This window comes from Gossypium raimondii, chromosome 4 (genome assembly GCF_025698545.1).
Source record: "Gossypium raimondii isolate GPD5lz chromosome 4, ASM2569854v1, whole genome shotgun sequence".
Classification (NCBI taxonomy): Eukaryota; Viridiplantae; Streptophyta; class Magnoliopsida; order Malvales; family Malvaceae; genus Gossypium; species Gossypium raimondii.
In genome coordinates, this window is record NC_068568.1 from 44,989,848 (window position 1) to 45,017,553 (window position 27,706).

The following is a 27,706-nucleotide window of genomic DNA, read 5'->3' on the forward strand; positions in this document are numbered from 1 at the left end:
CCCTTCAAATCGAGACGAAGATTTTGTGACGGTCAGTGTCATCTTCCTTACAAAATATCAAATGTTTCATGAGAGAACAAAACACATTGATGTTCGATATCATTTTGTTCGTGATATTATTGCTCGTGGTGATATTTGTGAGCAAAATTAGTACTCATAAAAATCTTGCAGATATGATGACTAAGTCACTTCCTATAACCAAGTTTGAGCATTGCTTAGACTTCGTTGGTGTTCATTGTTGAAGTTAAACCCTTAAGGGTTTTATGGAAGAGGTGAAAACTTATTTGTTAAGAATTCGTGTCAATGTGGAGATTGTTAGAGTTATGTGGCCCAAATTTTAAGAGATTACTTGCAAGTCAAGTTAAACAAAATATATCTTCTTTCTAAAAGATTTAGTATTTATAAGTATAATATATTTAGCATTTATTAACATAATATATTTGACTTTGATTAGAATTAGGTTTTTCAACCTATAAATAAATGTAGTCGAAACTCCTATTGTAATCATTCGAATTTGACATAGTGAATTTTCTTCTTTTACGTCTGTGGTTTTTTTCCCGAAAGGGCTTCCATGTAAAAATCTGTGTGTTCTTTATTTTTATTTCTCTTTTTCTTTGTGATTATTGTCATTACCGACGTTCTATTTTTACAACAAATGAATAAGGCCATCTCCTCTGGAGATTTGTTGTTGAATTGTATTTTATTTTTTTATTTAAAAAATAGGTAAAATAATTTTTGTATATTAGATTAAATAGCATATCAAACATCTTTATTAAAAAATTTATTTATTTGTACAGTTAAAAATTAACATAATTGATGGAATAACTAGATAGTGACATGTGACGTATCACGCGTACTTCATGCTAACATACAAAGACTGATTTTTAACAGTATTAATGAATGAAATTTTTAACAAAAGGATCAGGTTGCTCTTTAATTTAATGCGTAGGGACTAATTTACCCATTTTTTGAATAGAAAAAATAAAATGTAATTTAACTCCTAATATAAGAACTCCATAATATCGGACATCTCCTCATCCTTTTTTGTTATATTTATAGTAATTTTTTTAATATTTAATAAAATATAAGTGGGTCTTCAAAGTACAATTCCAAATGGCCCTTAACACCAAATGAGAACCTATATAAGGTCAAATATCTAAATTCAAAGCTCAATTAATTTTATAGTCCATAAGTCTAAGATTTTGTTTAGTAGAATGAAAAAAAGATAGAAGATTCAAAGGGTGGAAAAAGCATTTTGGTAATGAGAGATTAGATTTGGGAGAATTGTTTTGAGATGGTTTACCAAATGATGTTGTAGGCAACATTAAACAAGCTAATGGGTATAAAGTGAGTTGGGTTGAGTATGAGAAGTGGGTTTGGGAATAAGGAGAATGACAGCTTTATTGAGCAAGACATCCAAGTAATGGTTACCGGAAGATCTCATAGAACGCCCAGTTTACCATCAATACGATGCTTTAAGAGCAACAATCTGAAAACACCATCCTTAACTTCTTTTGTCATCGGGGTTGGTTGAGGCAAAGGATATCATCTTGAGAGATGTGGGGTATATCCAAGTCCCTTGGGCAGTTTTGAATGACTTCTCTGCTCATAATAGCAGGACCGCAAAAAAGAAATTCAAAATAGTTGACAAAGATATGTTTTATAATCGTAGGGTCATTCATCCAATTGTTGTTGAGGTCCATGATACCCCCAAGCTTGGCCCTAAGATTGAGCAATAATGAAAGCATTTTGTAAATCCAGCTTCTTCTTTTCAAGACTTGCTTGTTCCATCTCTGTGAGGAGCTTGTGATTTTGATTTTGCACACCAAGTTGAAAGAGGGGGATCCCTCAATTCGGGAGTTGTAAGCTTCACTGCATTGCAGATGCAAAGTCCACATAGCTTGAAATGTTCTGTTACTTGACACAATCATCAATACATTATCAGAGTAAACAATTGGAATATTTAAAGCGGAAGCATTTATGCACTGGAAAAAGCTTTATCAAGTCGTTCCCACACAACATCATCATGTTATTGTAATTAGATAAGTCGATGAAGTTCGGGTACTTGACTAACACTATTAAAATATGTTGACGTGATATTGATGATCAATAGTATGGTCACACATAGCAAGTTCACATTTTGACACGGTAAATTTTTTAATACATTTTTTAATTGTCACATGTCAAAATGTGAGGCTACCATGTGTCACCATATTATTAGTCGTCAATATCATGTCAGCGTATTTTAACTGTGTTAATTAGGTACCTAAAAGAATACCAAGTTGGCTTATGGTTTCCAAGTTTAAGTACTAATTAGGTCCAAAAAAAAGTTTAGGTACCAAATAGAGTACAAGTTACAAAGTTCAGATGCCTCCATATATATTAATCATCCAATGCACTATACCCTTCTTTATGTCACCAAAAATAAAATAAAAATAATTTTAACAAGTGTTATTTGAAATAATAAAGATTTTTCATTGCTCAAAAGTAGAGGTGTTCATGGGCCAGGTCGAGTCGGGTCCAAAACAAGCCTAAGCATGATATTAACATACTTTGTATTTGTTCAAGCTCAACTCAACCCAAAATATAGGCCTAAAATTTTGCTCAAACCCATCCATATTTGCAAAAGACTAACCCAATCTCATTTTAAACTTGCTTATATTATTTTTAATTTATTTTTTAAAAATCTTTGTATAATTTTATTTTTAATTTATTGAATTCTTTTATATAGTCAACTTAACCCAAATTCTAAGAGATTGCTTGCAAGTCAAGTTAAACAAAATATATATTCTTTCTAGAAGATTTAGTATTTATGAGTATAATATTTAGCATTTATTAACATAATATATTTGACTTTGATTAGAATTACATTTTTTCAACTTATAAATAGATGTAGTCGAAACTCCTCTTGTAATAATTCGAATTTGACATAGTGAATTTTCTTCTTCTCTGCCCGAGATTTTTTTCCCGAAAGGGTTTCCATGTAAAAACTTGTGTGTTCTTTATTTTTATTTCTATTTTTCTTTGCGATATATTGTTATTACCGACGTTCTATTTTTACAAATTGGTATCTGAACTTTCGGGTTGTTCATCTCGATCATGATAATGGTGTCTTTAAAGTATGAAATTTCGTTGTTGGATCACAACACTAGATTTGCGTTATGGCATATTAAGATGCAAGCAGTTCTTGCGTAGATGGATCTAGAGGATGCCCTGCTAGGGATAGATAAGATGCCTTCGACATTAACAGATGAAAAGAAGAAGCGTAATGATCGAAAGGCGTTAACACAATTACATCTGCATTTGTCTAACGAAATTTTACAGGATCTGATGAAGGAGAAGACCGCTGCTGCATTATGAAAGAGGCTGAACAAATATGTATGTCGAAAACTCTAACCAACAAGTTACATATGAAGCAGGGTCTTCATACTTATTGTTTGGAGGAAGGTGCGTTTGTGCACGAACACTTAACAATGTTTAAAGAAATTCTCTCAAACTTGGAGGCCATGGAGGTTCAGTATGATAAGGAAGATCTAGGGTTGACTCTACTTTGTTTGTCGCCCCCATCTTATTCAACCTTTAGAGACACGATTTTATATAGCCGTTAGTATCTCACAATTGATGAGGTTTATGATTCTTTGACCTCATATGATAAGATGAAGCATCTTGTGGTTAAACCCGACTCTAAAAGAAAGGGTCTTATTGTTCGTGAAAAATAAGATCGAAATGCTGATGATGATCATGGAAGGACATTTGAACGGAATCATCGCGGTAAATCTAAGAGTAGATCAAAATATTCAAAAATATATAAAACTTATAACTTCTACAAGAAGAAAAGGCATATTAAATCTAAGCGATATAAGCTACGAACAAGATCAAAAGGAGGTCTGCGAATCAAAAGGAAAACAACTAGAAAATTTTGGTGAAGGCGATGTTGTAGAAGACTACGCGATAGTGAACTTCTAGTCACTTTTGTCAACAATTCTAAAGTGAACGAGTGGATCCTTCATTCGAATTGCACCTTCCACATGAGTCCCAAGCGGGATTGGTTTACAACTTATGAAACAAGTGTTTGAAGGTGTTGTTCGATAGGAAATAATGCTTCGTGTGAATTGCGGTGTTCGAACGATTAAAGTTAAGATGTTTGATGAGTTGTACGAACACTTAGTGACATGCGACATGTTCCAAAATTGAAGAGAAATTTAATTTCGTTGAGTACTCTTGATTCAAAAGTGCAGATACGCAGAAAGTGAGGTTTTGAATATTTCCAAAGGTTCCCTCGTTGTGATGAAAGAGCAGAGAAAGGCTGTCAAGTTATATATTTTACAAGGTTCTACTGTTACTGGTGATGTAGTTGTCGCTTTCTCTTCCTTGTCAGATAATGATATTACAAAACTTTGGCATATGCGCCTAGGGCATATGAGTGAGAATGGCATGGCAGAATTGAGCAAAAGAGGACTTTTGATGGGTAAGGAATTTGCAAACTAAAGTTCTATGAGCACTGCATTTTTGAGAAGCAAAAGAGAGCTCGATTCACTAAAGGAATCCATAACACGAAGGGAACATTGGAGTATATTCATTCTGATATATGGGGGTCATCCAAAATGCCTTCGAGAGGTGGAGCTAATTATATGCTAACTTTTATTGATAATTTTTCTAGAAAAGTTTGAAAGTTCTTCTAGAAGCAGAAAAGCGATGTGTTTTTCACATTTAAGTCTTGGAAAACTATGATTGAAAAACAGATGGGAAAACAAATAAAATACATCCGCACAGACAATGGCTTAGAGTTTTGTTCTGATAAGTTCAATAAACTGTGCAAGTCAGAAGGGATCGTGAGACACTTGACAGTTCGTCATACTCCACAGCAAAACGGAGTTGAAGAACGAATGAACAGAATGATCATAGAAAAGTTTCGATGTATGTTGTCAAATGCCAACTTACCAAAGTTGTTTTGGGCCGAAACAACCTTTATTGCAAGTTTTTATCAACCGAACTTCATCCGTTGCCATCGAGAAAAAGACTCCACAAGAGGTATGGTTTGGTAATCCTGCTGACTATTCTGATTTAAAGATTTTTGGGTATCCTGCGTATGCTCATGTTGATAACGGAAAATTGGAACCGAGATCCATTAAATGTGTTTTTCTTGGTTATAAAGCTTATGTAAAAGGGTAAAAGTTATGGTGTCCTGAAAATAGAAAAGTTGTGATTAGCAGAGATGTTGTTTTTTGATGAAACTACTATGCTACCTAACTTATCTCTTAAAGATTCTTCCAATAAAGAAAATCAAAAGTAGGTGGAGCATCAGATTAATCTAGAATCTACAACAGAGTCGACTCCTCAAGCCAGTACAAAAATTCAGAATAGAGTTGTTTCTTTACCACAATACTCTATTACTAAAAACAGAACTAGAAAAGAAACTAAACCTCCAAATAAGTATGTCCAGGCTGATCTAGTTGCTTATGCTTTAAATGTGGCTGAAGATATAGATGCAAACCAAGAGTCATCTAATTATTCGATGTGGTTAGTCAGAAGACTTAGAAAAGTGGATGTTTGCTATGCAAGAGGAGATTGAATCACTCCATAAAAATAGAACATAAGATCTTATGAAACTTCCTAAAGGTAAAAAGGTTGTTCATTGTAAATGGGTGTTTAAAAAGAAAGAATGGACTCCAAGAGTTGAAGAACTCAGATATAAAGCAAGGCTTGTTGCAAAGGGTTACAGTCAAATTCCAAGAGTGGACTTCACAGATGTGTTCTCCTCAGTTGTGAAGCATAGTTCGATTCGAGCTTTGCTAGGTATTTTGGCCATATATGATTTGGAGCTTGAGCAATTAAATGTAAAAACTGTATTTTTGTATGGAGAACTTGAAGAGGATATTTACATGCAACAACCAGAAGGTTTTACAATCTCAGAAAAGAGGACTATCTTTGCTTGCTGGAAAAGTTCTTTTACGTTTTGAAACAGTTACCAAAACAGTGGTACAAGAGGTTTGATTCCTTTTTAACTTTTCATGATTTCAAAAGAAGTAGTTTTGACAGTTGTGTTTACTTTAAGAAAAATAGTGATGGTTCTTTTGTGTATCTACTACTTTATGTTGATGACATGTTGATAGCGAAGAAAAGATAAATGAGAGATAAGAAAGGTCAAAGCCCAACTAAGTGAAGAATTTGAGATGAAAGATTTGGGACCAGCAAAGAAAATACTTGGTATGGAGATTGTCAGAGATAGAAAAGCAAGTAAATTGTACCTAAGTCAGAAGGGGTACATTGAGAAAGTTTTTGCAAGTTCAACATGCAGAGTGCTAAGCCTGTTAGTACTCCTTTAACAGCCCGTTTCAGGCTTTCATCGACTTTGTCTCCACAATCAGATGATGATATTGAGTACATGTCACATGTTCCATACTCTAGTGCAGTGGGATCTCTCATGTATGCTATGGTTTGTTCGCGTCCAGATTTATTATATACAGTCAGTGCGGTTAACAAATATATGACGAATCTTGGTAAAGAACATTGAAAAGCAGTTCAATAGATTTTAAGATACTTACGAGGTACTACTGATGTTTGCTTACAGTTTGGAAGAACTAGAGATAGAGTCATTGGGTATGTTGATGCTGATTTTGCTGGAGACCTTGATAGAAGAAGATCTCTTATAAGTTATGTCTTTACAATCAGAGGTTGTGCAATTAGTTGGAAAACCACTTTGCAAACTACAGTTGCTTTGTCTACCACTGAAGCTGAGTACACGGCGATTACTGAGGCTTGTAAAGAAGCTATTTGGTTGAAGGGACTATTTAGTAAACTCAATGAAGCCCTTCAAATCAGTACAGTATTTTGTGACAGTCAGAGTGTCATCTTCCTTACAAAATATCAAATGTTTCATGAGAGAACAAAACACATTGATGTTCGATATCATTTTGTTCGTGATATTATTGCTCGTGGTGATATTTGTGAGCAAAATTAGTACTCATAAAAATCTTGCAGATATGATGACTAAGTCACTTCCTATAACCAAGTTTGAGCATTGCTTAGACTTCGTTGGTGTTCATTGTTGAAGTTAAACCCTTAAGGGGTTTTATGGAAGAGGTGAAAAACTTATTTGTTAAGAATTCGTGTCAATGTGGAGATTGTTAGAGTTATGTGGCCCAAATTTTAAGAGATTACTTGCAAGTCAAGTTAAACAAAATATATCTTCTTTCTAAAAGATTTAGTATTTATAAGTATAATATATTTAGCATTTATTAACATAATATATTTGACTTTGATTAGAATTAGGTTTTTTCAACCTATAAATAAATGTAGTCGAAACTCCTATTGTAATCATTCGAATTTGACATAGTGAATTTTCTTCTTTTCTGTCCGTGGTTTTTTTCCCGAAAGGGCTTCCATGTAAAAATCTGTGTGTTCTTTATTTTTATTTCTCTTTTTCTTTGTGATTATTGTCATTACCGACGTTCTATTTTTACAACAAATGAATAAGGCCATCTCCTCTGGAGATTTGTTGTTGAATTGTATTTTATTTTTTTATTTAAAAAATAGGTAAAATAATTTTTGTATATTAGATTAAATAGCATATCAAACATCTTTATTAAAAATTTATTTATTTGTACAGATTAAAATTAACATAATTGATGGAATAACTAGATAGTGACATGTGACGTATCACGCGTACTTCATGCTAACATACAAAGACCGATTTTTAACAAGATTAATGAACGAAATTTTTAACAAAAGGATCAGGTTGCTCTTTAATTTAATGCGTAGGGACTAATTTACCCATTTTTGAATAGAAAAATAAAATGTAATTTAACTCCTAATATAAGAACTCCATAATATCGGACATCTCCTCATCCTTTTTGTTATATTTATAGTAATTTTTTAATATTTAATAAAATATAAGTGGGTCTTCAAAGTACAATTCCAAATGGCCCTTAACACCAAATGAGAACCTATATAAGGTCAAATATCTAAATTCAAAGCTCAATTAATTTTATAGTCCATAAGTCTAAGATTTTGTTTAGTAGAATGAAAAAAAGATAGAAGATTCAAAGGGTGGAAAAAGCATTTTGGTAATGAGAGATTAGATTTGGGAGAATTGTTTTGAGATGGTTTACCAAATGATGTTGTAGGCAACATTAAACAAGCTAATGGGTATAAAGTGAGTTGGGTTGAGTATGAGAAGTGGGTTTGGGAATAAGGAGAATGACAGCTTTATTGAGCAAGACATCCAAGTAATGGTTACCCAGAAGATCTCATAGAACAGCCCAGTTTTACCATCAATACCTGATGCTTTAAGAGCAACAATCTGGAAAACACCATCCTTAACTTCTTTTGTCATCAGGGGTTGGTTGAGGCAAAGGATATCATCTTGAGAGATGTGGGGTATATCCAAGTCCCTTGGGCAGTTTTGAATGACTTCTCTGCTCATAATAGCAGGACCGCAAAAAAGAAATTCAAAATAGTTGACAAAGATATGTTTTATAATCGTAGGGTCATTCATCCAATTGTTGTTGAGGTCCATGATACCCCCAAGCTTGGCCCTAAGATTGAGCAATAATGAAAGCATTTTGTAAATCCAGCTTCTTCTTTTCAAGACTTGCTTGTTCCATCTCTGTGAGGAGCTTGTGATTTTGATTTTGCACACCAAGTTGAAAGAGGGGGATCCCTCAATTCGGGAGTTGTAAGCTTCACTGCATTGCAGATGCAAAGTCCACATAGCTTGAAATGTTCTGTTACTTGACACAATCATCAATACATTATCAGAGTAAACAATTGGAATATTTAAAGCGGAAGCATTTATGCACTGGAAAAAGCTTTATCAAGTCGTTCCCACACAACATCATCATGTTATTGTAATTAGATAAGTCGATGAAGTTCGGGTACTTGACTAACACTATTAAAATATGTTGACGTGATATTGATGATCAATAGTATGGTCACACATAGCAAGTTCACATTTTGACACGGTAAATTTTTAATACATTTTTTAATTGTCACATGTCAAAATGTGAGGCTACCATGTGTCACCATATTATTAGTCGTCAATATCATGTCAACAGATTTTCTTGTGTTAATTAGGTACCTAAAAGAATACCAAGTTGGCTTATGGTTTCCAAGTTTAGGTACTAATTAGGTCCAAAAAAAAGTTTAGGTACCAAATAGAGTACAAGTTACAAAGTTCAGATGCCTCCATATATATTAATCATCCAATGCACTATACCCTTCTTTATGTCACCAAAAATAAAATAAAAATAATTTTAACAAGTGTTATTTGAAATAATAAAGATTTTTCATTGCTCAAAAGTAGAGGTGTTCATGGGCCAGGTCGAGTCGGGTCCAAAACAAGCCTAAGCATGATATTAACATACTTTGTATTTGTTCAAGCTCAACTCAACCCAAAATATAGGCCTAAAATTTTGCTCAAACCCATCCATATTTGCAAAAGACTAACCCAATCTCATTTTAAACTTGCTTATATTATTTTTAATTTATTTTTTAAAAATCTTTGTATAATTTTATTTTTAATTTATTGAATTCTTTTATATAGTCATCTTAACATTATTTTTTTCGATAAAAAGAAACAACATAAAGCATTACATCAACCTATTAACATTAATCAGGCAACGACACATTATGATCAGCAAGTAATAAATCTTGTACCGAAACCAGAGTTTATTCATACAGTTGTAAAATTAAAAAATCAACTGCAGCACACTTAGCCACGTAATCTGCAACCCTATTATGCTCCATTGGGATGTGACACACTCTTATGTTATATTTTCTTATGCAGGAGTTGATGCAAAAGTCTTAACTCCACCAAGCTGCTATTAGCGCCACCACCTACTAACAGTAATTCTATCACAAGAGCATTATCACATTCCACCTCAATCCTCTTAAACCCTTTTTCCCATGCTATAAAAAGGCCTTCCACCATCGCTCTAGCTTCAACTTTGAAAACGGATTCTTTACCCAATTACATCGAGTAACCATGCAATCATTATGCATTTGAGTCTCTATGTACACCTCCAATGGATGCATGAAATTTATTATTTGACACTGCCTTATCTGTATTAAGCTTTATCCAATCCTTCCTCGGACAAGACCAATTCAATGAAGTATTATATACTTAGTATAAGTTCATTTTTTTATGTGTTATAAATTACATAATATATATAAAAAAAATAACATAATATAAAGTATTATAAATTTAAAAGCAAGCCGAGTTGGGCCTGACTCGGGCCTTGAATGTTCAAGCACGAGCTCGATCCATATTTTAAATAGGCCTATTATTTTTACCCAAACTTTTCCAAATTAGACAAACCTTCAAGTTTAGACAAATACTCATACCCATGAATAAACTCAGAAGCATTCATCAAATCATTGAAAATAGTTGAAAATAATCCTTTTAACGAAATTAGAATTTCATTACTAAACTAAAATCAAAGCCAAAGAACCAAAAAAAAAAAATCAACTAATCACCTATAAAAGATATTCATAACAATATAATCATATTTATTGTGATGTTGATGTAAACTTTTATAGCCAAGGTAGGTAATATAGATGTTTTTTTCTTAGGAGTCAAATTTCATTTTGCCTCTTTACTAAAAAAAATAGGCAAACTACTCATTGTACATTGATTAACAAGTAAATTTATCATTTCAGTTAAAATTTTTATTCATTTATATTGTTAAAAACGGGTGTGGTTGACAGAATAATTAGACAGTGAAATGTGACGTGCCACGCGTACCTCATGCTGACATACGCGGATCAATTTTTAACAACAGAATTGGGTCAAATGTTTAACAGAATGACCAATTTGCTCTTTGATCCAATGTATAAGGGCTAATTTACCTATTTTTTTAGTAAAAATAAAATAAAATGTAATCTAACTCCAAATATAAAAACTTCGATGATAATTTTACAGTCACTGTACTATATTAAATATTAGAAGAGATAACAAATACCTCATCAATTGAGACATGCAAAATAATTATACATATATTTTCTTCAAAATTAGTGACAAACTATGAAATTAAAGTTTTGTTATAGTTATACCAATTCTTAGTTTCAACTATCTGTTTAAAATTTGAAAATTTGAGGAGGTTAGAATAAAATAATAAATTTGAAAAATAAAATTGGACAAAAAATAGACCTCAAGACTCGAGTTTGATTCAACCCAAATATTTTCTAAATTTATAATATATTATATTTTATTACTTTATATTTATTATATAATTGTACCGCATAAAATTTAAATCTACCTAGTAATGAAATTTTAATAAATAAAAATTATGTGTATAATTATTAAATATTTAAGGGATAATGTCACATTTGGTACTTGTACTTTCATAAAATATCCAATGTAATACATGAACTATTAATATGTGCTTTATTATGATATATGTACTTTCATAAAATATCTAATGCGGTACATAGTGTTAACACCATTAATGAGTTGTTAAACTAGCCAATGAAAATTGGACACGCAGAAATTTCCCCTAAATCATCAAATTCAATTTAAAGTAAAAAAACAAATAATTAAACATATGATTAATAAAAAAGTAAATATTAAACTTAATAATCAAAAACCATTCTCGTTTAAATAAATGGTCATCTTCTCCAAAAAGTTTTTTCATTTAAAATAATATTTTTTATTATCCATCAAAGTACATGCATTTTCGTAAGTTTAGTATTTACTTCTTCTTTTATTAATCATATGATTAGTTTTTTTATGTTTTTAATTTATTTTAATTTATTTTATTTAGATTTTGGCATAATGTTATAATATTCATATGGTCTTAATGATTTGGAAAAATTCTACGTGTCAAACTTTCATTGGTTGACTTAGCAATTCATGTACCAAAACACATATTAATAGTTCAAGTGTCGTAAGTACAAGTATCATAATAAAACACATATTGATAGTTTAGATAATACATTGAACATTTTCAAAATACAAGTATCAAATATGACATTATCCCAATATTAAATTAAATTTTATATAAATATCTTTAGAAAATAAAAATAATGGTGGGTCTAAAATGGGTTTAGGTTAACCATTTACAAATATAAACATTCGGCAAAATTTTAAACTCATATTTTGAATGCAACGAATTTGGGCAAGTATAAAATGTGTTACTATCATACTTAAGCCTAACCCGAACTCAACCCATAAATACCTCAATTGTAGTTATTATTTATTTAATTATTGTTAAATTTGATTATTCAGAATAATCAAATATTTAAGTTTTTTTTTTTCAAATTTTTGAAAAGATTAATTAGACTCTTTAAAAATATTGTAATATAGTAATTTCTAATTAAGCGTTTTAAATTTTTTAAAATTTAAGTATGCATCCAAAATTTAATGGCATCAAATATCCTTAATTTTTGTTTAAATTATAAGTTGGTCCATGAATATTAAAACATTTTAATTGAGGTGTTCAAAATATTAGTCAATCAAATTTTTCATTTTGGGTGAGCAAAATTGATTCAATTCGAAAAATTCAATAAATTTTTCAAATTTTGAATTAAATAGTTCGAGTTATTTGAGTTAATCAAGTTATTTGGATCAACTCGAATAAAAAATTTAAGTTTTAGGTTTAACTCGAATATGAATTACATAATTCGAGTTATCCGAAAATCCGAATGAGAAAAGGCAAACTACTCTTTTTGATAAATGTTTACCTTTTCTAAAGTTAAAAGTCAAAACTATTAAGTTAAAAGGCAAAATTACGTTGTACATTTTGATAAATGTTTATTTATTAAGTTAAAAGGCAAAACCATTATATTGTGTATGTAGTTAAATAATTTTGTATTTTGTTTACTAGTTAAACAATTGGTTCATGTAAACATAACATTGAGTATAAATAATAGGATTCGTTAACTCGACTCGACTTGACTCAAAATTTTTTGACTCGATTCGATCTGATTTGAAAAAAAAATTCAAATTGAGTTCGGTTGCTAAAATAGAATTCGTCAATTCGACTAACTCGAAATTTTTTGACTTGATTCGACTCGACTCGATCGAATACTTACCCCTATTTTCATTAACCTAGACATTAAATGCTATCTCAAGTATCATTGTAAACTCATGTGTATAATATATATATTACATGTACTTAGATTCAGAGGCGAAGCTAGGGGGGCTGGTAGGGCCCCAATCCCCCTAAAATGAAATTTTATTATTTAGGCCCTTTAAAATTTTTTAAAATTTTAAATTAATAAAGGTAAAATTGTACTTTGGCTCTCTTAAAATTATAAATATTTGATTTAATCCTTTAAAAATTGTAAAGATATAGACTATAAAAAAAATTAAAATTTCATTCGCCCCCTAAAAAATTGTTCTAACTTCGCCCCTGCTTAGATTATGTGTTAAAGGGAAAAAAATATATATTTAAAATTTTATTGATATTGTTTTTTTTTCGTAATGTGTTTTATCCAAATTATCCATGCAATAGATACATATATGATTACAATTTGATCCACATGTTTTAAATGTATTCTGCATTAATTTCGAAGTGGCATTTAACGACTAAATTGACGGTTAAGCTAACGAAAGGACTTGATTGATACGATATTGATACTTGAAGGACTTAATTAGAATATTTAAATTTAGAGTGGATCTATAATTTTCATTTTAATGAGACAAATTGAGGACATCACCTCAAAAGGGTATATTGCATGGTTTGATGCTTTTCTTTGCAGGTTCCATACTTAGAATAAAAAAAAGGTATGCCGCCTTCATATATACTTTTCTTTAACATCCTCAGTTTTCTTGTTGCAGCTTGTTCCCTCTTTTTACTGCCTTTCCCTTCTCTTCTCAACGATTCCATTTATATAAACAAATAAGGAAGAAAGGAATTTCAGTCTCAATATATCCATTTCACGTTTGGGCACAAACAACAAAGCTCTGAGGTTGTCGTCTTTGTCTTGTTTGTTTGTTTGTTTCTGCTCCTACAAGACATGCTATGCCGTTGCCTGCAATAAGGGACACATTGTAACACAAATGGCGGAATCGAATTGGGTTATCGAAGTTAATCGAAAACTCGAGAACATGGTGGATACTGAGGCAGAGAAGGAGCATTGGATGAAGCAATCAATCTACAGAGTGCCTGCTGCCATTGCTGAGCTTAACAAGAAAGCTTACATGCCTCAAGTTGTGTCCTTCGGTCCTTACCACCATGGCGAAGACCGTGTAAAGCCCATGGAGGATCATAAGAAACGAGCACTCCTTCATTTCCTTAGAAGATCCAACAAGCCTTTGGATTTGTTTGTGGAGTCTTTGAATAAAGACTTGCAGAAATTGAAGGAATGCTATGATTTGCTTGATCCTATATGGCAAGATGACGACAAGTTTTTGCAGCTGATGATTGTGGATGGGTGTTTCATGCTGGAGATTCTACGCTCTGCTACTCATACAATGGATGATTATGCTCCAAATGACCCAATCTTCAGCAACCATGGGAAGATACATGTTATGCCATTCATTAAACGAGATATGTTGATGCTTGAGAATCAATTGCCAATTCCTGTTCTCTACAGCTTGGTTGCTGTAGATAGCAATGGAACTAAGGTTTACAATTTGGTAACTTTTTTTGAATATGTGTGTGTGTGTGTGTGTGTGTAACAGGTTTTACAATGTTGCAGGATGGAGAGTTCGTGAATAAACTTATACTCAAGTTCTGTTCCCCACATACGCCCATCTTGAACATGGGACCTTGTTTGCACGTCTTGGATCTGTATAGGAAGAGTCTGATTCAAGACATAAGGCCAGTACGTAAACGGAGAAAACGACTCCTTAAATATCGAAGCTCTTCGCACCAGGATGGTGACGACATCATTCGATCTGCAATGGAGCTTCAGGAAGCCGGAATCCAGTTCAAGAAAAGCAAGACCATGAGCTTCAAGGACATCTCGTTCCGCAGCGGTGTACTTAAGCTTCCAGTTATCATCGTAGACGATGCGACAGAGTCAATGTTTTTAAACCTAATAGCATTCGAACGTTTCCATGTCGGGGCAGGCAATGAGGTGACATCCTACATCTTTTTCATGGATAACATAATTGATAATGAGAGGGATGTGGCACTTTTGCATTCCACCGGGATCATTCAGAATGCACTTGGAAGTGATAAAGCAGTGGCTTACCTGTTCAACTCGCTGTCGAAAGATATAACGTTGGATCCAGAGAGCAGCCTGGATGAGGTGCAGAAGAAGGTGAACAAGTACTGCAAGAAAGCTTGGAATGAATGGCGAGCTAACCTCATCCATACCTACTTTAGAAACCCATGGGCTATGCTTTCTTTGATTGGTGCCATCTTTCTTTTTGCCCTCACTATAGTACAAACTGTGTACACTATATATCCTTACTACCACGACTCTTCTCCCTCACCCCCTCCACCACTTGCTCCGCCACCTATGGCTCCTCCACCAATTGCTCAGCCTCCTACAGCTCCACCAATGGCCTCTCCGAAACATAGGGTTCCTTCACAATCCAATCGAACTCACCATTGATGTATGATATGATAAAATATAATTCCCTTCCTGCTAATAAGATATGCTGTTTCTGGCTACCCCCATCATGCGCAGGTTGGATTCATTGCAGATTTTTACAAGATTTTTTTTTTTTTTGAATTAATTTGATTCATAATATTGATGACATTATAATATGCGTATACAAATAAGAAATAAGTGGATTTTGCTCTTTTACTGCATGATTCAACACTATTATAAGAAGTGGTTATACATGCACTATTATAACCAAAGGGGATTTCACTTCTCTTCAAATCCTTAATATACCCTGTGAACTAATTCAATGTTATGATATATTTTTATGTCAGAAATTTGTAAAATGTAAAGTGCTTTAACAGCAGAGTTAAAAGAATGACAGGAACAATGTTGTCATTTGCAAAACTGAGTAGAGATATTAGGCTTTTTGTCCGTGGGGTTGGTCATTAAAAGAGGAATGGATCAAAAAAAGGCTCCATCCCAGTTCCTCTTCTTCCCTCCTATATAATCCCATTAACCAACCATCCTATCCCTGCCCCTCAACCCAATGTTATTTTCATACTAACAACTACTTAATAAGGCACCGGAGTTTAGCTATGTGTATCCAACTCAGAATATATATTAATCTTCTTTCCACTTGTTCACATACTTGAGGAATGCATTAGCAGGATTTTCCCTAGGCGGTGCCCGTACACGAGTAGATCTCCGCAGCACAGCCTCTTCCAAGGCAATCTTCTGAGCCAAATCCTTTGATCTTTTTTGGAGTTCCAAGCTGCAATGTCAAAACTCAGAAACCTCCATTAGATTGGGGATGAAACTGAGTCCATTTGTTCTACAAGGAAAACTAGTTGACACACTCACCTGATCCTAGGATAGAATTTTTCCAGCTGTTGTTGAAGAGCTCGCTCTCTCTCACCCTTTGGATTAAGTGAGCTCATAAGTGCATCAACCTGTCCATCAAGTTTTGGTTATAACTTTAACTGAAGAACCCTAAGAAAAAGAATCATTTTAAATATGTAACCTACCTCTTCCTTGGCACAATAATAGCCCCACTGCTTTGAATCAGAACTCTCAACAAATATCCTCCCATCTCGCCTAAACCACCAATACCTGTTATAGTCTCTGTCTTTACCTAAGGGATTGGTCCGGATGCTTCGTTTCTCCATCTCACGTTTAAAATATTCCTTCTGTTATATAAATAATATTAATGAAACAACAATAAAGCAAAATATACATTAAAATCACATCAATTGGAGAGCAAGGATATGGGATTGAACCCTCTGTTCCCTCTTTTCTTTACTCTTCTTCTCCTGATCTTCCTTTTTTTCACCAGTTAGCTGTTTCTGTGCTTCCTTCTCATTTGAGTTTGTTATATTTTCAGCTTCGACTTTTGGATCCAATTTTTGCTTCTCTCCTTTCTTGGATTGCCCGTTTAATTGCTTCCTGCTACGGTTACAAAAGAGATACTTCTTCAAACAACATAACTAAGGTGCATCCCTAGCTCAAAATAATACTTGATCAAGAAGGGAAAAAAAGGATTAATCTAAGATTCATTTGATTGATGATTTTACCATTTTCTTTGCACTTACTTTAATAAATAGAAAACAAATGGAAAGTAACAAATGCATCAAGTAAGCAGATCCTTGGTAATAATCTCAATGTTTAAAAAATAAGCACACGTACCTATTAACAAATGCATTGCTTTGTCTAGATGAAATAACCTCCTCCACCATATCACCATTCTCTTCTCCATTTTCTGCCATATGTGGATTGCTTCCTGTGCTCTCCATACTATTTTCCTTTACTTCTAACCCATTAGACTCACCTTTCAACTGTTCTTTTTCTTCTCGTTTCTTTCTAGCATATTCCAAAGCTTCCCCTCTTACTGTGGCTCCAAGTGCCCGTCGCTGCTCAATTAGATCATCCAACTTGCCCCTGATAAGATCGGTTTCAAGGGCATGACAAACCAATTCGCGCAAAATCCCTAACTTAGCATTAGCATCCAGAAGGCCATAGTGCCCTCGCTTTATAGTGGTCATACAAGAGCATAATTCAGTAACATTGATCATTTCCAAGAAATCACAGACATACTCGGTCCAAGTGATGAGTGAAATCTGAAACAAAAACAGTCGAAAGACAAAGCATGAGCAAGGGAGGCCCCACATGGGAGGAAAATAAAGAGATTTTCAAGCAAGAATGGAAAAAACATTTATCTACACATCTATACGAATTTCAACAAGATTCTGACCTTCGACTTTCGTTTTTTGTTCTGTAAAGCCAATGAATATTCACCGTCATCTTTTATGAGTATACGAAGTAGAGCTGAATGTGTTTCCACAATGAGAACCAAATTACTATCCTTGTGACAGATGGCATTTTCAAAATCTTCAAGAGAGAATGGCCATAAATTGAGCACCCTGCTAAATGAAGAGCAAAAATCCCAAACCATCAAAAGATCACCAATACAATCCATTGGAACATTGAAATCCCTTGAAGGAGAGGGGCGATCAGTAAACAGTGGATCATCAGGACCAGGCTTCACCAGCAGGTCATCAATTGGATATTTGACAGGTTCGTCCTCAGGCTGATTATTTTCTGTAAATTAACATTAGAAGCAAGAAACAAAATCAGTGAACAAATAAACATAGTGCCATTGAATTGCATACTGAAAAAAGGTGTAACTTTGCCCTTGCATAACCCAACACCCCCACCCCCAAGAGAAGAAAAGCACTCACAAGAAATAAAACCAAGAGGAAAGAAATGTAAAAACTGAAAACTGTCAGGCCATATCTCCACAACTTAATACAAGAAACTAAGAAAAGAAAAATGATGTTCAACTTGCACCAAGATTAACTATACCTTCCTTACTAGCATCAGGCTTCCCAATTTCTCCTTTATTCCTTTTGGATTTCCCAGATTCTCCGTTTGCTTCCTGGACATGAGAATTTATGAGCCAAAATATAATATCATAAAATAAATATCTTAAAACGAATACCATAAACATGCATAATTACCCCAACATTGTTTCTATTCTCATTTTTCCTTTTCTTCGTTCTGTTAACCAGCTGTCCACCTTGAAGGAAGAATTTGCTACGCAACTCCTCTGGAAGATCCGTTGAAATACCATGTTTCTGCGCCAGTTTTTCATGAAGCACCCAAGGAATACTTCGGCATGTGGACTCCCGAATAAAAGACTTCAAAATTTTTCTGTTGAAGGGTGTTTTCTTCCACACCAGATCTTCTCCATGTAATATTGCATTTTCTGTTATTTTCTCATTTTCTCCAAGCAATGCCACCTCATATTGCATTTTTCCAACACCATTCTCCACAATTTTTAACACTCTGCATGGGTAAAGACCATCATCCTTCTTTCCATACAATTCAGCACCCACAAACAGATCTTTCTGCAATTTTTTAGTCACTAGATCAGCAAGATCTCTCAATGATAGCATACCTGTGAGAAAACCACTGGTTATTTGACAGAGTTGCACAAAAGCAGTGAAAAGATTAAACAAGGAATTGAAAATACTGAAACTAAAAATAACAAAAGCACAAGTTCAGAAAGCTGAGTTTTTTAAAGGCAAATGTATAAAGCTCTTTTTCTTTTTTTCCCTTTTAAACAGCAGTTGAATTTTTTTAGTTTTCACTAACAATCTAAAGTTAAGATCCCCTGATCATTAATGACGTCATTTCTAGATTACTCTCAGCACCACAAACCTTTGCCACACAAGGATAGTGGCACATACAAAATATCATGCAACGACCGACTTAACTCAAGCCTAGAGAAGATATCTGGAGATCATGTGCAAGGGAATATATCCCTAAATCATAAGAACTTCAATAGTCACAATAATCAGAAATGAACCAAGAACAATCCAATCGCGTATATTTATTGCAGCATTTTCTCATTGATCAGATTCTTGTTGAAGGTAAAAAGATTTTGGTTGTAGTATATCTCACCAACTAGTTCTTCTAACCCCTAATAATCAAAATGCGAGAATTAGAGCAATCAAATATATCTTACCTCTTATCAGTGTTAGTACACCTACACTTTATAAATTTATATGCACTAGTTAAAAATCAGCGCGGTGCATCACATCTACCTCAACTGAAATTATAACAGCTCAGACAAGTTTTGTAGCATTTATGAGTGACACAATTTTAGCAACATTATCATCTTCGACCATTATAAAATCTTTTTACTTCTATTCTTCTGTGTTCTACCTTCTATAACACCAGATGTACAACCCAAGTATATTTCCATTAGATAAAAAAAAAAAAACCATGTCAAATCACAACATTCTAAAATTCAAACGCTTCAATTTCCTAAAAAAGAAGATTTTATAATTAAAGTGTTCTAAAATGTAAGCACTTAAAATCCCTCAAAAGTTTAAAGCACTAACAACCCTAGATATTATGAACTAAAGGATAGTGAAAATAGTCATGTAATCAACCCCAAGCACTTTGGTATTATTGAAGTTATATGATACATTTGGTTGTAAATAGCATTAGACTCTGAGGATTGTATCTCCTCTCTTCTTTCTCTCACTTTCTTTCATTATTTTCCAATTAATAATTTTCATCGATCTTGATAACTTGAAAATACTATTTTAAAAATCTCAAACCTTTATATTTTCAAACCTTAACCCCAAATACAAATGAATAAAAAGAATTAACTTTTTAAACACACAAAATTTTGGTAGAACAAATAATGTTAATCTCGCAAAACCAGAACACTGAAAATTGCTCCTAAAAGCTTACAACATCAAACTTATATATCTTTTATTTAGACAACTAAAACAAACAGCATAACTGTGATACACAAATATTTCAAGTAAAAGCAACAATCATCCGATTGCTACTTTCTAATAGCTCAATCTTAAGAATCTTAAACCATCCCAAAACTCATACTTTTTAAGAAAGCCAAGGTTTGAAGCAACCAGGCTATTAAAACGAGAAAGGTTCTAAAAGGTACAATTATCAAAATTCCCCAGACCTTACCTGTATTACAATGAAATGCACCACTAAAGACTTCCCATACAATATCTACAAACAAATCCATTGAAGCTGCTTTTCAGTAAAGGATACAACTGTTGTTACCAGATTGCAAGTGGGTTGCTGTTATGAAAGGATATTAAACTCATTTCCACCAGTACACTAAGGGACTCAGGACTTCAATCAGCTATGTGCTATGACTACAATCCAATGAAGGTTTAAACCACATAAGAGAAAGATAAGTGGTTCAAGATTTAGATCTGACTCAAGAGTATCTCTTATGTCACTGTAAAACAAATATTTCTGACTATTAACTTATCCACTTAAATCAGTAACCGCAAAATACAAGCCAAAAATGAAGGTAGAGGCAAGCGAATAAGAATAACTACTAAAGCTTTAGTCAGCAAAGTGGTTGATTGGTTCTTACTAAATTGTATAATACGCAATGCAGGTGCCACAAGATCATTGGGTAGCTGTTGAACCTTTTGAATTGCATTTTTTTCCATCACCATGGCTTCTTCATAAGTCAAGTTAGATTTTCCAGTAGATTTACACATCCAAACTCTCTGACGATATAAATTTATCCGGTTCAGATACTCTCTGATCTATGTTAAGGAAAACAAACATGCAATGACACCTCTTTTCAAAGATGGCTAGCTCGAGAAAAGCAAAAGTTTAGAAAAAGAAAATGAAGCATTTGCTTCTGGTCATTAGGAAAGAGAAGGCCTCCGATCATGACAGAGTACAACATAACTGGAGTGGTGAGTGGTTAGAGAACTTAATAAAATTCATCAACACAAACTCAAGAAAGCATGATATATACTTTTCCTTCTCATCTGGGTAAAAAATTTGCATTTCCTTAAACTGCAATAAGCTTTGCAAGAACTAGAAAGAGGATAACATAAAACCCCATGAAAAAAAAATAATGATTATAATTATTGAAGTACTTCAACTTAGGATACTGATAATCTCGAAAAATCTCCTTGGTGAATCGAACTTGGTATACAAGGTCAGAGGGCTCCAAATCTTCTGGTGGCTTTGCTAAATCAAAAGGCTTCCTCTTGAAGAGAGGCATTTTCCAAATTGCTTCCTCTGACAAATGCACCAAGACCACAGAATAAGATATAATTCTGTGTCTGCCACCAAAGTCAACTAAACAAGCAGAAGACAGCAAAAATAACAGTCAACAAGCTTTTATTTTTCTCCATGATAAAAGCACCTAGCCTCGGATACAACACATTACCAAACCAAAGATACATAATTTTGAAATTGCAGTAATGCAAATCTTATTGGATGGAAATAATTAAATCAAAAGGCTTAAGTGATTTTTGCACTCAATCAAAATGTACAAGACAAAATACTAAAAAGAAGAAAATGTTGTGAATCGGAATTTTCTGCAATAACTAACAAGTGAAGTTATGTAGAATAGTATTTTATTTTTCTACAATAAGAAAATCTTATTGGATGGGAATAGCAAGCGCAATGTAGTGTGGCGATGGACCCAGTAATGTACAATAGTATTGCTCCATTTTTTTAATTATATAAAAAAAAAAAACCCAAAACATCGTTGAATACTTGAATTCCCAGTTTTCCTTCATATCTTCCTTCAAAAATCAGAACCCAGAAAGACCCATTCAAGAAAACAACAACACCGCTCACAAGTCAAAGCCAGAAACCCTAAAATGTTCATTTCGATTTTTTTAAAAAAAATAATAATCAAAAGTATTCAACCGACCAGAACAGGAATAAAGCAATTACTTACCAAGCAATGTCATCTGATAGAATATGAACACTAAAATCTATGAAAACCCAAATCAAATAAAAAAAATAACATATAAATGAACCAAAAAAACAATGAAATTGGCCATAGTAGAACAAAACTCAGCTTCCCGCCACAGCATAAATAAATAAATAGTAGAAATGGAAAAAGAGCAATACTTTTGCATGCAAAAAAATCAATTGAAAATGCCAAAGAGGAATCAAAAGAAATAGAAATCTTACAAGGAATGTATTAAGCAGTGCGGTCGCAGTTTTTCTTTTTTTATTAAAGCTTGGTTTTTTGGTTAAGTTTTAAATTTTATTCGAAAGGAAAGAGAAAGTTCTCACGTTTTCTTTTCTCTCTCTTGCTACACTCCTCTCTCCTTGGAAGGCCGACGCTCCTCTTGGAAAAATACATATATTTATTTAGACAGATGCCATATTATTAAATTTGCATTTAGGTCCCTTAAAAATCATATAATTACCATATGCCCACAATATGGGCAAAAAACCTAAATTTATATATTTATTAACGTGTGCTTGTGTCAGGGGCTCTAATTTAAGTTTGGCAAACCGCGCGGTCTTAGGGTGGGTTTGGATGGGCGACTAGATACGATGTGGTGCGTTTAGCTTACTTTTTGTCTCACGTTGCAATATCGCCATAATATTTACTCTCACCGCCACTATTATTTTCGCACTAATTGCAGATAAATACACCGCTTATCCAAACTCACCCTTAGTTGGTTTTTTTTGCTTCAAATTCGTCTAAATTAACCTAATTCTCGAAAAGTGAAACTAAAATGGAAGCAAATTCAAAAATAGGATGAGCAATGAAAAAAAATGCCAAAAGAAAACAATGATAGAATACAATGACAAGATTACAGATGAGGGGAAAGCCTCAATACAAATCGAATTACATCAACATTGAGATTAGTGTCTATTTATAAGGTGAGTGTCTTAGGGGATTTAAACAATATACATTTTTATCCCTTAGTATTTACAATAATTACTCTGGTAATTCTAATTTTACTGGAGTGTTTTATTGGGCCACTAATGCTTCAAGTAAATGAGTTTATCCATGTGTTCTACAAATCGGATTAGTTCAAATGGGTCAAATAAGTCTCATTTAATCAGTTGACCTCTATGGGACACTCTATGTGCATTTGTCACGGGCTTTAATTCGCAGCCTGTGACACTTAGACACCTCATAGTAATTGGATGAAAATGTAATTACTGGTAGTTTAATTACAATAAATTGTAATTTTATAGATATGATTGATTGACAAAGTGTAGTTAAATTGTAATTTTCTATGACGTGTTTGATACGAATTGTAATTATATAGTTATATATTCAAATTATTAATTATTGTAAAAATTATTAATAAACTTCAAAAATCGAGCGAATAACAAAATTAAAATTAAATCATCTTATGTAATATATTTGTCTAATAAAGTAGTCAACAATACAATTACAAATAAAATAACAAGGAAAATAAATATTATATGTAACTTTACCTAATTGCTCTAGCACTCCATATTTATTAGATTATTCCTCTATAACAATTAACATATACTCGTTAATTTATTAGTCCTTGACCAATTTCTTGACTATATTATTATGATCATTCTTGACTAATTTCTTCATCATCGAATCTATATAATTAAGATTATTAGGATTTGCTTCTATGTACTTTTCAAAAATTGGAATCATCATAACTCCACTTATGAATCAAATTATGGGCCAATTTAGTGTTATTGTTGCAGTTGAAAAATGCTTTCGAAAAACTCAATTTGAAATAAGTGCTTTTGGAAAGTGTTGTGAGAAAGTGTAATTTATTAATTTAAAGCGTTTAGCATTGCTGTAAAAAACAATAAAAATTTTCGATTTGATTTAAACTTGTGCTTATCAAGCTTAATAAAACATTCACTTTACCACTAAACCAAAGATATAGTTGAATATGTTATTTACATTTTATTGTATGTTATTTTTAAATACACATTCGTGTTTTAAATTTGTGATTTCTACACGCATATGCATGTGATAGAATATCTAATATTAATAATGTATTTGATTGAATTGGTGTCACAAATTAACTCAACACCAACTCAAGATTGATGACAAATACCATGATAAACAATTTAATCTATTTTTTAGTAATGTATATATTTCATGTGTTATTATTAATTAATTCCAAATCATAAATTTTATTATTTATTATATACACACATTTATGTTTTAAATTTGTGATTTCCACGTATGCCTATGATAAAATTTTAATACATTTATTAATAGTATAGATGGGTGACATCCTCACTTTATGAAAAACAAATAAGTATTAATTTTGGTAATTCAATTTTTCAAAAATCAATACAATCGAACTATTATCTCCTTTAACAATCAATTCAATTTAATTGTTGCTATTCATCCTTGGTATTATCAACCATGTAAATTTATCTATTTTCTTTAAAATATATTAATATTACAATAATGATATATAAATTTTAAATATTTTTTAAAAAGTTAATATAAATTATGTGTAAAATTAATGATAAATAAAAATAGTACAAAGATTCAAATATAATGATAAATGATAGTTAAATAATTTAATATAATAATACACAAAAAGCTAAAACCCCAAAACACTTAAATCCTAACTCTTGCGATTGGATGAGGAAACACTTTTCCACCATAATTTTTGAAGCATTCTTCGTTACTGTTGTAGTTGAAAAATACTTTCCCAACCTCAAACGCAATGAAATGCGGGTCTCAAAATTTGTAGGGTCTATTTGTAGTACATGAGCTTTATCTTCACAATTCTATACGCTAAATTAATAATGCTAGTTATAGATAAACAAATACCTCATATAATCATACAACAAAACTAATGTTTATACAACTCAAATATCATGTAGGTGCTATACAAACAAATCTCGACTGGCTTGTAGGGCTCCCACCAACAATTTTGTCACTTTCAACATTAACAGCTTCACATAAACCATAAACTATTCACTTTAAACAACAATTTTACCTAATGATTGTTTTCCTCTTAAGAATGAGGTGGGAAGGTTTAAAACCCCCCCTAACCCTTGTACCTCTCATATGTACCAAATGAATGGCAAATTCAAGTCTGCTACACTTAATTAAAAGAAGTTCCCAAATATAGCCAAGAATCCTACCTAAATGAAGCAAATGATTTTCAAATGGTAGAGCATGTCAAAATAAATAGCTCAGAGGATTTAACCTATTAATCTATGGTCCATACAAATCTATGAATGTCAAGAAACTAGAGCTTTTGAAACAAGAGTAGCAGCATGTCATAAACTGAAGCAAAATTATCAAGGTGTCATTACAACATTTCTAATTTCAGCATGTAATCTTGATTCCTGAGTTAGTATACTCTCTAGCAAAGTTTTGAAACAATTCGAGTGAGAGTTGCCAAAAGTATTGAGTACCTTATTTTTTGTTAAAAAAAGGATGGGATGCTCTAATACTCGAGTGGGAATTGCCAAAAGTATTGGTTGTACATGAATTACAATGCACAAAGAAGTATGGCCTAGAAACAGATTCAGACCCTATACCACTAAGAACTTTAATACAATAAATGCAGTAAAACAGAAAATATTTAAAGTAGAAGTACTGTGTGAAAAGCTCACAATGACATACCTCCATTCCGATCTAATGTCTCATCTCATCTACTCATGTTCATATTACAAACTAAATGGACATATGAACTTGCAAAAGTAAAAAATGCCAATCAAACCTACTTAGAAAACTGAAAAACTGATATGAGGCGAAGAAAACAATGTTATGGGATTATAAGTTTCTTGCCAGCATAGATGGTATCCCCTGTAAGGCCGTTGGCCTCTTTGATGGCATCTATTGACACCTGAAACCAGATTATCAAGTCAGAATTTCATCTCGGATTCTATTGGCGAGGCTGGAACTACAAATTTTGTATCAAAGTTCAAAATATCAACTAAAACTATCTTTTGTTTCATTGTAAACTTTTTCTAGATTCAAAGTTTAGCCCTTTAAAGCTAATTTTTTGTTGTTAAAAAGCTAACCGAAGTAAGTTTGATACCAAAATCTTAATCTAATACATTTGGGTTTAGAGCACCAAATGCTAAGCAAAACAGAACATAGCAAATTTGAAGTGGTTGTTCGTCAAGTAAATTCCAAATCATGTGAATACGTATGATCTCATTTGGCACTGTTTGCTGTTGCAGCAACTTAGATATCTTGGATTTGAGCGCGCTTAAGCTAGTGACATCCTCCAATTTAGAGGTTTGGGGGTTATGAATAATTTTAAGAGTTGTATAAAAAAAAGAAAGGCAATAATACCCCATATTTTCTGGACAGACCCCAAAGAGTATCTCCTTTAACAATGTCTATCACTCTTTGCGATTATTCTGGTGATCTTTGCTCCGTATAACCACCTGCTTCCTACAATAAACGAAGACACCAATTAGAAAGTAAACAAGAATCCTAAAACATGCTTGAATTAAATTCCCCAAATCTAAAAATGTTAATAACAATTGAAATGCGGGTTCTAAAATACCTTGGTGATAATAGGTTCTGAGACAGGTGGAGGTGGGGAATCTCGAATCGGCTGAGCCGGAGAAGGCTGAATCGACTCAACCACTGGCTGTTGAGGTACTGCAGTTGCATTTCTCTCTTTGTTGAAAGGGTTTAGGGTTTTAAGGATGCTCATAGCGATTCCGGAGAAGACGATGAAGCCAGCGGTTTTAGCCGCGGCCGCTTCCTTGCTATTGCCGGAGTGCTTATCGTCGTCGTTGGAGGCGGCGCGTGGGCTCGACATCCGATCGTAATGCAATCTGCGGCGATTTCTTGGAATGAGATAGTAATCGTGTTCGGTGTAAAATGGGAGTGTGACCTATGGCACAAGCCATGCCCCTCTAAATGAGAGGTAAAATACATTGGGAGTGTGATCAATGGCACAACCCGCGTGTCTAAGTTTAAAAATAGGGTAAATATGTGATAGATCCTTGTACTCTTCACAAATTCGGAATTTAGTCCATCTATTTTTATTTTTTGGGGATTTATCTCTCTATTTTTCAGATTTTAAAGTTTAGGTCTAATTATTAACACTGTTAAATTTTTTCTCTAATTTGTTAATGTAATATTTTTAAATAAAAGATATTTACTTGATAATAATGTAATTACAATCGAAATTTAATTTTTTTCTTTGTCTCCCACTTTCGCACTTATTTATACCTAGGAACAATAAAATTAGTAAGTTTTCGTTAAAATATTATTAATAATGATAGATGATGGTAGCCAAATGTTTAATTAGAGATTGATAAGTTATTATTTGAGTTTTGATGGTTGGAATCTTAAGTAAATTTGAGTGAAAAAGAGTTTAAATTGAATTTTAAATATTTTCTCTAATTCTTAATTATTTAGAGCATGATTAATATATTTTTGTGTGAT

At 32.8% G+C, this 27,706-nt stretch overlaps 3 protein-coding genes across 6 annotated transcripts; 1 reads left to right on the forward strand and 2 right to left on the reverse strand.

Annotated features, from left to right (window-relative positions):
* Positions 1-13,715: 13,715 nt before the first annotated feature.
* On the forward strand, positions 13,716-15,702 carry LOC105780088 (UPF0481 protein At3g47200). Its single transcript, XM_012604204.2, has 2 exons — positions 13,716-14,569; positions 14,644-15,702. Exons 1-2 carry the CDS (start codon positions 14,003-14,005, stop codon positions 15,505-15,507), a joined length of 1,431 nt encoding a protein of 476 aa, XP_012459658.1. The 5' UTR covers positions 13,716-14,002; the 3' UTR covers positions 15,508-15,702.
* A 99-nt stretch (positions 15,703-15,801) lies between these two features.
* On the reverse strand, positions 15,802-22,642 carry LOC105780086 (uncharacterized). Of its 4 annotated transcripts, none has more exons than XM_052629706.1 (11): positions 22,498-22,642; positions 21,459-21,588; positions 20,924-21,096; positions 18,516-18,955; positions 18,361-18,433; positions 17,750-18,096; positions 17,185-17,615; positions 16,779-16,947; positions 16,527-16,688; positions 16,363-16,451; positions 15,802-16,273 (listed from the first exon to the last, which is right to left on the reverse strand). In XM_052629706.1, the coding sequence occupies exons 2-11, from the start codon at positions 21,569-21,571 to the stop codon at positions 16,123-16,125; spliced, it is 2,148 nt and encodes a 715-aa protein (XP_052485666.1). In that variant the 5' UTR covers positions 21,572-21,588; positions 22,498-22,642; the 3' UTR covers positions 15,802-16,122. The 4 variants fall into 4 exon arrangements, with proteins under 4 accessions (XP_052485666.1, XP_012459652.1, XP_012459651.1 ...); XM_012604198.2 differs by having other exon boundaries at positions 21,459-21,648; XM_012604197.1 differs by lacking the exon at positions 22,498-22,642 and having other exon boundaries at positions 16,779-16,944; positions 21,459-21,648.
* A 3,177-nt stretch (positions 22,643-25,819) lies between these two features.
* Positions 25,820-27,161, reverse strand: LOC105781067 (uncharacterized). The gene is made up of 3 exons (XM_012605640.2): positions 26,814-27,161; positions 26,597-26,698; positions 25,820-26,141 (listed from the first exon to the last, which is right to left on the reverse strand). Exons 1-2 carry the CDS (start codon positions 27,072-27,074, stop codon positions 26,660-26,662), a joined length of 300 nt encoding a protein of 99 aa, XP_012461094.1. The 5' UTR covers positions 27,075-27,161; the 3' UTR covers positions 25,820-26,141; positions 26,597-26,659.
* Positions 27,162-27,706: the final 545 nt, after the last annotated feature.